General features: G+C 35.6%; 2 protein-coding genes across 3 annotated transcripts; both read right to left on the bottom strand.

The window, feature by feature from the left end:
* Nucleotides 1–284: 284 nt before the first annotated feature.
* On the bottom strand, nt 285–2,062 carry PUCHI (Integrase-type DNA-binding superfamily protein). The gene has a single exon (XM_012213989.4). It carries the CDS (start codon nt 1,951–1,953, stop codon nt 886–888), a length of 1,068 nt encoding a protein of 355 aa, XP_012069379.1. The 5' UTR covers nt 1,954–2,062; the 3' UTR covers nt 285–885.
* Nucleotides 2,063–5,929: 3,867 nt separating this feature from the next.
* Nucleotides 5,930–11,491, bottom strand: EMB269 (GTP1/OBG family protein). 2 transcript variants are annotated; one of them, XR_002286243.3, is made up of 8 exons: nt 10,408–11,491; nt 9,849–10,122; nt 9,036–9,327; nt 8,751–8,910; nt 7,237–7,345; nt 6,702–6,810; nt 6,463–6,539; nt 5,930–6,354 (listed from the first exon to the last, which is right to left on the bottom strand). XR_002286243.3 is itself a non-coding variant. In XM_012237499.4 (7 exons), exons 1-6 carry the CDS (start codon nt 11,439–11,441, stop codon nt 6,730–6,732), a joined length of 1,950 nt encoding a protein of 649 aa, XP_012092889.1. In that variant the 5' UTR covers nt 11,442–11,491; the 3' UTR covers nt 5,930–6,354; nt 6,702–6,729. The 2 variants fall into 2 exon arrangements, 1 of the variants encoding a protein (XP_012092889.1); XM_012237499.4 differs by lacking the exon at nt 6,463–6,539.
* Nucleotides 11,492–11,536: the final 45 nt, after the last annotated feature.

Below are 11,536 nucleotides of genomic sequence, written 5' to 3'. Positions count from 1 at the left end.
CTAAAGAGTTAATCCACCCTTGACCTCATTATCCTTGTCATTAGCTAGCTCCTAAACAACTCCTCAAATTAAAATACATATATAGAGTTACTGTTTCTTCTGGTATCAAAGTGAAAATGGTAAAGATGTAAAGAACCGGTTATTATATTATATTTATGTAACTAGTCCATAAATGCAAATTTTGGCAAATAGATGAACAACCAATGTTTCTAATTATAGCTTTTATGTTGGAATGGTCCTATTTAATATCTGGATGTTAAAGGGTTAGGACCAACTACAAATGCGATAAAGTTAATAATAGGATGGACCAATTAGAAACCAGAAAAATATAAAGAAGGGCATAGATAAGGACATAGCTAGGGGCTTTGTGGTGGTTTAGTGATTAATGAATCAATCATTCAGCAACTTATTTGTCATTTTTTATATGTAATGTTAGCATTGTCGATAAAAGATAAGGCAAATAGCCGTAAAGACAGACTCCAATCAGTCAATAATATTTGTTATATGTTGCATATCTAATAATGAGCAAGTTAAAGAACACTTTATGACCTTGAAACCAGAGAGACCATCGAGGAGCTTTTCAAACCCACTTTTTTTTTTTTTTTTTTCATAGGACTTATAATAATAGGGATACAGATTCCATAGCTCTTTCTTGCTCACACATGGAAACTTTCTTTGTAATTACATTGGAAAAGAAAGAGAGACAAAAATAGTGCATGTTAATGTGTGACTAATAGTTATCCAACAGCACATGCAGGCATAATCTTGTGATTCTATTGCATTTTTTTTTTCACTGCATAACAAACCGGGATTGGACTCCTTTCTCTCAATATTAAAAAGAACATAAAATAAAATAAAATAAAATAAAAAAACCCTACTTAATTATCAATAGAGTGAATAGCCAAACTCAATTGTATCGCCATAAGGAGGAAATGATGGAGTGCAAGATACTGAAGAAGAAGAAGAAGAGGAAGAAGTACTAGCCTGAGGCATTACTGACCCAATATAACTAGTATGATTATTGGTGCTTGGATACAAAGCTTCCATGCACACATCTCCTGCCATTAATGGGTTATTGATTATTGCAGATAACTCATTTGAGTTAAATTCCCATGACTGTTGATCTCCCCAGAATCCATTGTTGAGTTCTTCAAAGCAGGGAAAATTCTCAGGGTTAAGTGCTTTAGTTGGTGCACTTGTAGTATTTATAGGAAATGCATAACTATTATTGTTACAATGTAGTTGGTTTTGGATAGAGCCAAAGTTTTGATCATTTGGAGCTTTGAATTTGTAAGTTATGGAATTTGTAGCACTTGTGGGATTATTAGAAGGGGGTGGAGGCCTTAGGCAATTATCGGGTACAATGCAACCCAAATAGCCCGAGTTAGTATCATCTTTGGAAAAGAAGAAACTAGTATCATATGTTGATTGATCAGTTGAAATCTGATTATCAGAAGTACTTATTTGGTTATTGGGTATCTGAAAATTCTGACAAGTCTCAAGCTTTGGTGGGCTGTCATTGTTAACGGGTTGTTGCTTATAATTACTTTGAATGCCACTGAGAAACTGTGATGGTGGCAAGAAAGCTTGAACATCAAATGGAGTAAGAAGAGAGTGAAAAGTACCATTATCAGCGTAAACAAAGTTAGTTCTTGCTTGAGTGCCTTTCATATTAAGAGCAGCCCTATCATAAGCAAGAGCTGCTTCTTGAGCTGTATCGAAAGTTCCAAGCCAATGCCTTTCTTTAGTCGTCGGGTCTCTAATTTCTGCAGCATATCTACCCCAAGGTCTTCTTCTAACTCCAAGAAACCTACCAGGCTCTGCTTGCTTTCTCGATCTGCCTCTTCTTTCTCCACTTTGAGTTGGAGATGTGTTTCTTTGAATAAGAGCAAACCCACCATGTACTTTAACTTGTTCATATAAGGGTTTATCTAAGGTTTTGGAGGTAGACATTGCTATATTAAGCAGCTAAGAGAAAAAGAAAAAGGAAAAGGAAAGAAAAGATTTTCGAGTTGAAAGAGAAAGAGAGAGAGCTATAGATGGAATGGGAGTGAGTGAGTAATTGAAGTCTAAAAAGATTTTGTGTGGAATAGAGAGTGAAGGTGCAGTGAAGTCTTTTAAAGACACTGATTTAATCATGGAGCGAAGGAAAAGGACACTGTAGATGTCATTTTGGAAGCCATGCTCTCCCCTTTTACACCTACTTTTTAAATATTTCTTTTTTTTTTTTTTTTTCTAATTTCCAATATAGCCAATACCTACTGATTCTTTAACATAAGTTTTGGGTTTGTATTGATCTGTTTCCCATAATAATAATAATAATAATAATAATAATAATAATAATAAATAGTTGCCCTACAACTCAAGTAATTAGGAGCTTTCATCTTACAATGGAGAAATTAAAGATTCCTCTTAAGTCATTGCAAGGAACTAAAAAATGCAGGGCATTTTCTATTTAATAACCCTTGTTCTTATTTTCATTTTCTTTTTTTTTATTAAAAAAAAAAAAAAGAAATCTCTCTATTTTTTAATGAAGTAATCAGAACAAATGCAAGCAATAGGAGTTTGCCAATCATAAATTCATTAATTCTATTCTGATTAATATAAATTAATATATTAATTAATGAGCGCAACATTACATCAGGCGAATGCAAGCAGTAAGAATTTGTTAATTATAAATTTAATTAAGGTTAATTAGATTTAAACTAATTAATAGCATGCCTGGTTCACGTGCAAACTCAGTAGCCAGGCAATCAATCTACTAGAACATGGATTATGGGTAATAGCTCCCTCACCATTTTTTGACGTCATAAATATTGCCAATTGCAAAGGAATTAATGTCGAAAATATATATATAAATCAAAATTTATAGATAAAATTAGAAGAAGAAGAAGAAGAAGAAGAAGAAAACCGTATCTGTGTTGGATTTACTCAGAATCACCAAATATAAAGAATCTGAAATATGCACATGTGGATCCGCATTTTATGCAAAATGAACCGATGAAATTAGTTTGTCTGCTTCATAATTTTCAAAGGGAGCAGTTAAGGTTTTAGTTCTAATCAAACCAAGACTTGTCTTAATAACTATAGCTAATTAGGATTAAGATATTGTAGTTAGGCTCTCATGTCTTGACTCGTGCAAACAACTCCACTTCATAGTGCAAAAAACAAACCATGAGTCAAATGTTTTAGCTTTCTTCTGTTTGTCATATTACATTTACTTAACATAATTTTTATGTTTTTACCTCAAGGGGTTATAAATAAATAAATTAAGAATAGGGAAATTATTTTCTTTATCTATTTTCTATAAATATGTAGATAGCAGTTGACGATGGTCTTTTACATATGGCAGTTTCATTAATTGTCAAGTGGGTTTGAGTGAATAGGGAATAGAAAATTAACAAAAGGTCAAGATATTAGGAACATTGAAAATAGCAAGTGTTGGCCAATTCTTTTTGCTTGAGAGCTTCTTCTCCTCCACTTGTAACCCTAAAGTGGAAATTGTTTTAGGTCAAGAGATCCCACCACTTTCAGACAATTCCACAATTTTCAGCTTATCAATATGAATTACTGTTGGGCCTTTGGATGCTATAAATGTTAATTAATAACTTCATTATAACCCTATGAACCATTGTTGAAAGTTTAAATCACAAGAGAATTAAGAAATATAACCTGAAAAATTGCCTTTTTTTTAAAGAAAATTCAGCAAAAGTAATTACAGAAATGAGGGTCTCTGTCTTTGATCTCCAAAAGTTGGCAAAAAGGGATATAGTCAAAAGGGCAATGAATCAAAAGCTTGAAGAACACTATGGATTAAACTGCCCAAACATAAGTTATAAGTGGGTCAGTACCATTAAATTAAATTTAATTAGTTTCAAAAAAAATAAAAAAAAAGAGGTATATTTGTATTCCTTTTAATGAATTTACATCATACATGAGCCTAAAATGGCATTGGGAATGACATTAACGAATGATAATAAAATGGGTCAACCTCTTTTTCTTGTTTTTAGCATTTCTTAATGCTGCAATATGCTTTTTATCACTGACCATTATTGTTGTTGTCTGTTCTAAACTATAGACCTACATAAATTTAACTAAGGGGAAAGGTGGAAATGAAAACTAAGCAATCATATATATTAGTAATTTATGAATAATAACAATCATTTTAACATTTTCTTTTAGAATGAATAACATAGTCATAGAATCTATGACCCTTGACTCTTCCACTAAGAATTTGAAGAAAGAAAGAGCAAAACATATAGTTCCATTTGCAAATTGCATGTGGACCACATAAATATATAATAATAATAATAATACTGTGAAAAAAAAAAAGAAAGAGAATAAAACGAATAGTTAGTGGTCTGATTGGTCTTTTCATATTTTATAAAAGATATGAAAAGCGAAAAATTTCAAAGTGCGAATCATCTCCAAACTTAAAAATTCATAGCTAATGATATTTTTGAATGGGAGAGATATAAATTTTACCAAATGAATAGAGAAAAGGTTAGTCAAGAGCCATTCTAAAAAGGAGTGAGCTAGTTGGAATGCAAGAGTACAGTTTTGACAAAGTTTTGAGTTCCTTAAAATGGATGTTTTTTTTTTTTTTTTTTTTTTTTAAATAAATAAATAAATAAATATAATAATAAAACTTTTAGGGTTGGACGGTGTAGGGGTCTCTTTCTCCCAACTCTTGACATGGAAGATTGATTGTACTTGTTTGAGTCAGATGAGAATTTTGCACTTTCTCCTAAACACTACAACTTTTTGTTAGTGTTAAAGTTGATCCGGATTTAGGGGAAAAGATACTTAAGTATGTCTTTCTAACCACTTAAGACTTTGAATTTGAATTAAGGTAAGTCCAATGAATCACTGTATGAGATATGATGCTTTTGGTATTACTGAAAGCGTGTGAGCTCGTTTTCGGATCTTACATTACTTATGAAATGTGCCCATAAAATGTATGAGTTAGTAAAATAATTTTGTATATGATTTATTTTCTCTTGCAACAGTAAAAACTTAACTTTAATTCCACACTTGTTATAATTTTAGAAAAGAGAATTTGTTACTGGCATTTTTTATCAATTTGAATTACTCATTCGGATTTGAAAAATGAGAATTTGCATAATGGGTCGGGTTAATTACTTAAATTGGGATGAGATGGACAAAAATGATAGCCAATCATATAACAGAATTGATTCAGCGGACAAAATTTATTTATTTCATTTATTTATTTTCTGGTGATTCAATGTAAATCTTTTAGTTTATTTTACTATATCAAACAGTAAAAATCTTACGGCCAACAAAGAAACACGATCTCCTCTGAAGCCAACAAATGGAGCATTGCCACGTAGGAAGAAGAGACCGAACCTAGTATATCAGGGACACTGTTGCCACGTCAACAAGAATGCAATTGTTTGGAGTTGGACCCACCGAGACAACGTGTCAAGGAAGCGAAGCAAACAGTGGGGTCATTACGATGACGTGTGGGAATGTGAATGGAAGATGATCTTATCAGTTTACAGTTGAATGTACGAGCTACGTGTCAAAGATCTGGACGTGAGTCACAGTAATGTACGGAGATGATTTGTTGAGGAATTGGGCACTTATTAAATAGATTTTGCCCGTTTATGAATTACGATACAGTAAAAGCGAATCTCTTGGTTCCGGTCAAAGATTCATTTAGAACGGTTGGATATAATATGGGACGGTCAAGAAGTGAGAATCACTCTTTGTACTTTGTCTCCTTTTTCAGGACACATTCTACGGGATTTCCTCTCACCTCCGCATGCTCCACATCGCTAAAATGTTTTTGTTTGATATGGTCACTGTTTTTTATCTTTGATTTTTTTTATTTTTCTACAAAATTAAAAATAAATGTATTTCAATAATACATTATTCTTTGATTAATGAAAAGCAAAAACCAAAAAAAAAAAGGAAATCATCCATATTATTGTATCTCTAAATAAAGGTAAGATGCTACCATATATAGTTTCACATTTCTGTACTAATTATTCTCCCACCCCTTTCTGCCAGATGCAATAATCAAATCCCAACCTTCCTTTCTATTATACAACAAGGTCATAATTTAGGAGCTGATACATATATTCTATCATCTGCAAAAACTAACAAATACATTATCACACTACAAAATATTTTTTGAAAAAAGATCTCTACTAAGAAAGAATGAGCATGAGGGTCTCTAGTTTCGGATATCAGATGGTGCCTGAAAATCCATTTGCATCCATTAGTATCATGGCTCGCTGGAAGACAAGCTCAAATTTACTTGCCTTAAAACTTTTGGGTGCTGCAGCTACCCTGAAGTGTCCATATCACTCTTGTAAACATCGATTCCCCCTGAAATGTCAACATCACTCTTGTTCAAGCTACGTTAATACTGCAAATTCTCTTAAATCTTGAAATCCCACAAACTTGGATAGAGACAAATTTACACATTTCTGTTACCAAATTAACATATCCATCAAATAAGAGAGTTGTGTGCAATGATCCATGCGTCCATGCATGTAGGCTGTAGCAAATGCCTACACGCAAGCCCGTAATTGTTATAGCAGCTTTATTACCAGTATTGAAGGCAACAGTATATTATTTAGTCTAGATGTTCCCTATAATTTTATTGACAAAAGGTAATAAAATCTCCCCATTTATTGTAAAACTTCAACCCAAAAGAAGAGAGATGGTTTTACCTGCTGTTATCAATGAAAAACAAGAGGACTACATCAACTGCGGCCATTTGGATTTCATATTGGATGGACTGGAACTATCGGTGGAAGAATCATTCCACACCATTGCCATCTGGCACGCAGAAGAAAGGTGATTATTGAAATTCTAACAATGATTCAAATACAGTATAAAAGAGCTGCAAGATGTACAAGAGGTTGGGCTTCACAAAATGTTATCAGGCAATAATGAGGACTCGTACTTTTGTGTGCTTGTAAAACTTTAGCTATGTGTTAAATGACAACAGGCTTACAAAACACACAAGTTACAAGCAAGTAGAACCTTGATAGAAACAGCAAATTTAGCTGTGTACTTACTCAAGATGCAAAGGTTTTAAAGGTGCCTGCAGCAATAAATCATATAATCCTACCATCATCGCATACAGATCCATGCATATGTGCGTGAACATGGGAATAGCACGTGCATACAAGTTTCAGCGGTAAAGTGAGGCATTGCTAGAAATAGGAGTGAGTTTCCAATTGCAAAAGTATAGAGTATTACCCCTCCGACATATACTGTGTCACCTTCTTTGACACCCTTTTTTTTGAGAGCCTTATCCACACCACAAGCTGCCAAAACATGCTGGAACCTTCTTACAGAGTCCCCATAGCTGTCAAAAACAAGCTCAAAAAACATAAAACATGAAACAGTTTCCATACAAAACTAATGAATTAGCATTATATAAACAGCAAGATGCTAGATTGAACTCAAACTAATTGGAAAGTTAAGGTATCATCAAGTAGTAGCATCAAATGCAAAATTAGTACAGGTGCAAACAAAAGTCAGGCTGTCAAAACCAAACCCCACCACCTCCCACCCCTCCCCTCCCATCCCCTCTAAAACACACACACACAACAACAGCCAAGCCTTATAATCCCAAACTGGTAAGAGTCGGCTACATGAATCTTTTGTTTCAAATATCAAAGCTCTGATCAAATTAATATTAATGCAAAGCCAAGTATAAGTTGGAAAAAAATTTTTGAAAGAGACTTTTAAAATTTTTTTCTATCCAACGCCACATTTGGGCACAGATATGGCGGAACTAGCTTCTTTACCCACACCAGTCCTTGATGTGAGAACCCTTGCTCATACTCCCTCACACTCGAGCGGCAATGTGGTGGAACTCCTTGCTCATTTAACACTACACCCAAATGTAGCGTGTGCCTAGTGAGCACGTCCCAACTGTGTCTGTATAATCAAAGGATCCATAATGTGTGTTTGACTGCTTTTTACACTGGCAGTCAACCTTTTGATCGCAACCCTCCTCCTTTATCCGGGTTTGGAACCAGCTATACTTTCCTAGGCTCACATAGGCAGAGTTCCGCGACGCTAACACACATACACACACTGACAAAAAGGAAAAAAGAAATCCCTTTTCTGAAAGTGATAAATTAAGACCAATTTGAGAAACTTGAACCAAGTTGTAAAAAGAAGATGGATGATAATTCTTATCCAATCTTTAAAGAAGAAGAAGAAGCAGAAGAAATGCCAGACAATTGAAAAGAAGAGGGATAAATTGCAATGATTCTGATGAGCAAAAGCAACCACAGAATGCATATCGCAGGCTTATCTAATTCATTATTTCATCCATCTATACTCACATTTTATTTATGCTGTTCCACATGCGTTAGATGGCTTACTATAGAAAACTGTATTATCAGTTTTAAACATTCTGTGTGTCAATAATGAAAAACATTAAAAACTCTAGTAAAACAATGATGTACAAATTAGATATATAGCTTCTCACATGGACTGAACCCTAGCTTCAGCTTGCACTACCAGCTAAGTTAGAAGAAGTTGTAAAGTCTGACCGCAAATATAAGGTGCAAATACAATATGACACATTTTCCACATTGTAGTTCCAGCAAATTGTTCTTTAAAGAAACAGGTTGGGCAAATTAGTCACATGGAGAGCATTAACGGGAGTCTGATAATTAAACAACCAAGAATTTGGACAGCAAGAAATAAGAATAAGTGACAATAACTGGACCCCATTATTGCCAATAGTAACTTACCTCCAATTTGTCATCTGAACAAATCGATCCAAACCAGTGCCAACAATTTGCCAAAAATTGGAACCACTATCATAAAGGATCTCAAAGTCCGTGATAGGGGCTCTCCGCCGCTTCTGTACCATATCAGCTACATGATCCAAATTTCCTGGCTCTGTCAAACCTGAATCAGGTGCAACTTTTGAATACAATGTGAACTTGAAGGAGGATAAAATTTGAAGAATACAGAAGAGAATTTTAAGCATCCAGATATGCTACAATGAAGAACAAAATTAGTAAGAGTTTGACCTTCAAACTCCTGATTGGATTCTTTATATTTTCTTAGAAGCTCGTAAGCAGCACTTATCACTTCATAAGTGCCTTCTCTCTTCACAGCACTCATGCAGAAAGGCACAATTCCACGAGCTTGTAGCTTTTCCTTGAATGATAACCAATTTTCATATGCGTCTGGAAGGTCCATTTTGTTATAGGCAACTACAAAAGGTTTCTCAGCAAGTTCTGGATTAAACATTTCCAGCTCAAGACGAACAGCATCATACTCAAATTCTGGTTGCTGGGAGGAGCCATCAACAATATGCACCTAGAAATTCCAAAGAACAATTATTCCAAATGGCAGCCTATGAAACAGAGGATAAGGTGGATCCAGATGAACTTACAGTAACAAGAGGACAAAGAATACTAAATATGACAAAAGTCAGCAATAGCATCACTATCAAATTATTTTTCATGAGCCGCAGTTAACTGTACAGTCAACAGTACTACGAGTTCCTTCTCACAACATTGTTATCATGCATATTCATTGGCAAAAAGCCTTGGCAGATCTTTTCAATGACATTGAAGTCACATAAGATCATTTCAGATGATGAAGCCACTTTTGGACTTTAGCGAATTCAGTTGTAAGCAAAACATTGAAATGACAAATTACAGCACGTTAAAAATAACACAGGAAAGGTAGATCAATTTCTATTGGCTCAAAAATTGAGATAAGGCAGTGAAATACAGCAATGAAAAGCTTAGAAGACAAGAAAAAGCCATTTCAACTGCACACGAAATATAATCTCACTTCTAATAAAGTTGCAGTTCATGATAGAAAGCCTGTACCAGGGCAGAACACCTTTCTGTGTGTCGTAGAAACTCATGGCCCAAGCCAAAACCAGAATGTGCTCCTTCAAGCAGACCAGGCAGGTCTGCTACTACCAATGTGGAATCATAATCAAATGAAACTACACCGAGGTTAGGAAGTAAAGTAGTAAAAGGATAATTTGCTATTGTTGGCTGTGCAGCACTTATCACACTCAAAAATGTACTTTTCCCAGCATTTGGGGCACCCACGATTCCAACATCAGCAACAAGCTTTAGCTCGAGCTCCAACCACCTGGTCACGAATGCCATTATTGCTAGTAACGTGCACAAATCAAAAGTAATCTCTTCCAAGCCCTCACATCCCATGGACTATGAAATTTATAAGTTCATAATTCTTTCTGAGCACAAAAAATAAAAAATATAGAAATTTGGCATTGCCAGATAAATCACATAGGAAAATCAAACAAATGCTATGGAATAAACACATATAATCACATATAGTTATAAAAAAAGTTTGCAAAAACAGCGAAAAAGAAAATACACCGTATAAATTGACCGATCATTACTCAATACTTACATTTCTACACCTTCTTCACCGTTCTCTGCAATTTTGGGCACCTTATTGCTGCCACACTTAAAAGCCGCATTCCCTCTGCCACCTCTTCCACCTCGCAACAAAAGAGCCCGTTGTCCTGGATGCAACAACTCCAACAATACCTCCTCTTTACCCGCCTCCATAACAACCGTTCCTGGTGGCACTTTCACTACCACGTCCTCTCCTCTCGCCCCATCTTGCATCATCCCCATCCCGTGAGACCCTCTTCCCCCCCTGAAATGCACTTTGTTCCTAAATGGCAACAACGAATTCATCGAACCATCGACTTCTACATACACATGTCCCCCTCTCCCTCCATCCCCACCGGACGGACCACCCATGGGCACAAACTTCTCTCGCCGAAATGCTACGACGCCATTTCCACCATCTCCGGCTCTCACGTAAATTTTGGCGCGATCGAAGCATCGCATTACTGCTGGCACTCCTTTCTCCTTCAAGTCTATATTCTCGAAATCCGGTAAATTTGAGGTTTCGCCATTGGCAAACTCCTCAATCTCCTGTGCTTCATTACAATTGCTATTACGATCATTTAAACTTTTCTCATTGAAAACATTTTTTTCTTCACTCGAGTAAACGCATTCATCACCATCATATTCAGATTTCCCAGAATCAACCGGAAAATTTCCATTGATTTCATCATCATCTTCTTCTTCTTCTTCTTCTTCTCCTTTGCTGCTTAAACGGTTAACCTTACTGTCACTATTAATTTGCGCTACACTTGAATGGGAGAGCTTAATTTCCGCTGCAGCAAAACTGAGTGAAGGAACCGTGAAATCTTCTCTTGGAGGAAGGCTGGTATAAGTGGTAGCTTCGCCGCCAGCTAGCGGTGGTGGCACAGACTTGTTCTTACTCTTTTGAGGCTTGAAATTAGAGCTGCGGTTCCCATTAGCGATACGAGAATGTTTCTCTGGAGAGTATTTTTTACGTTTAGGGTTTTGAGTTCTCGGGCGCGCTAGAGCTTGTGGAGAGAAGCAGGTTACAGACATGGAAGCCATTTCTCTGCTCAGCAGATAACAGATAGCGGGGCGAGGAGAGGCAAAAGTTGAGGAGATAGTTTCGCTGATGCGACACCGTTTAGAATATCGTTTTA

Source organism: Jatropha curcas, chromosome 7 (genome assembly GCF_041381405.1).
Source record: "Jatropha curcas cultivar XTBG-Jc1 chromosome 7, XTBG_Jcur_1.0, whole genome shotgun sequence".
Classification (NCBI taxonomy): domain Eukaryota; kingdom Viridiplantae; phylum Streptophyta; class Magnoliopsida; order Malpighiales; family Euphorbiaceae; genus Jatropha; species Jatropha curcas.
This window is presented reverse-complemented; position numbering and strand designations above follow the sequence as displayed.

Coding starts and splice junctions, on each gene's coding strand:
- PUCHI (XM_012213989.4), bottom strand. CDS start 1,953: ATGTCTACCTCCAAAACCTTAGATAAACCCTTATATGAACAAGTTAAA.
- EMB269 (XM_012237499.4), bottom strand. CDS start 11,441: ATGGCTTCCATGTCTGTAACCTGCTTCTCTCCACAAGCTCTAGCGCGC. Junction 9,328..9,848: donor CAGAAAGGTGTTCTGCCCTG/GTACAGGCTTTC, acceptor TGGAATTTCTAG/GTGCATATTGTTGATGGCTC. Junction 6,811..7,236: donor ACACAGTATATGTCGGAGGG/GTAATACTCTAT, acceptor TCTGCGTGCCAG/ATGGCAATGGTGTGGAATGA.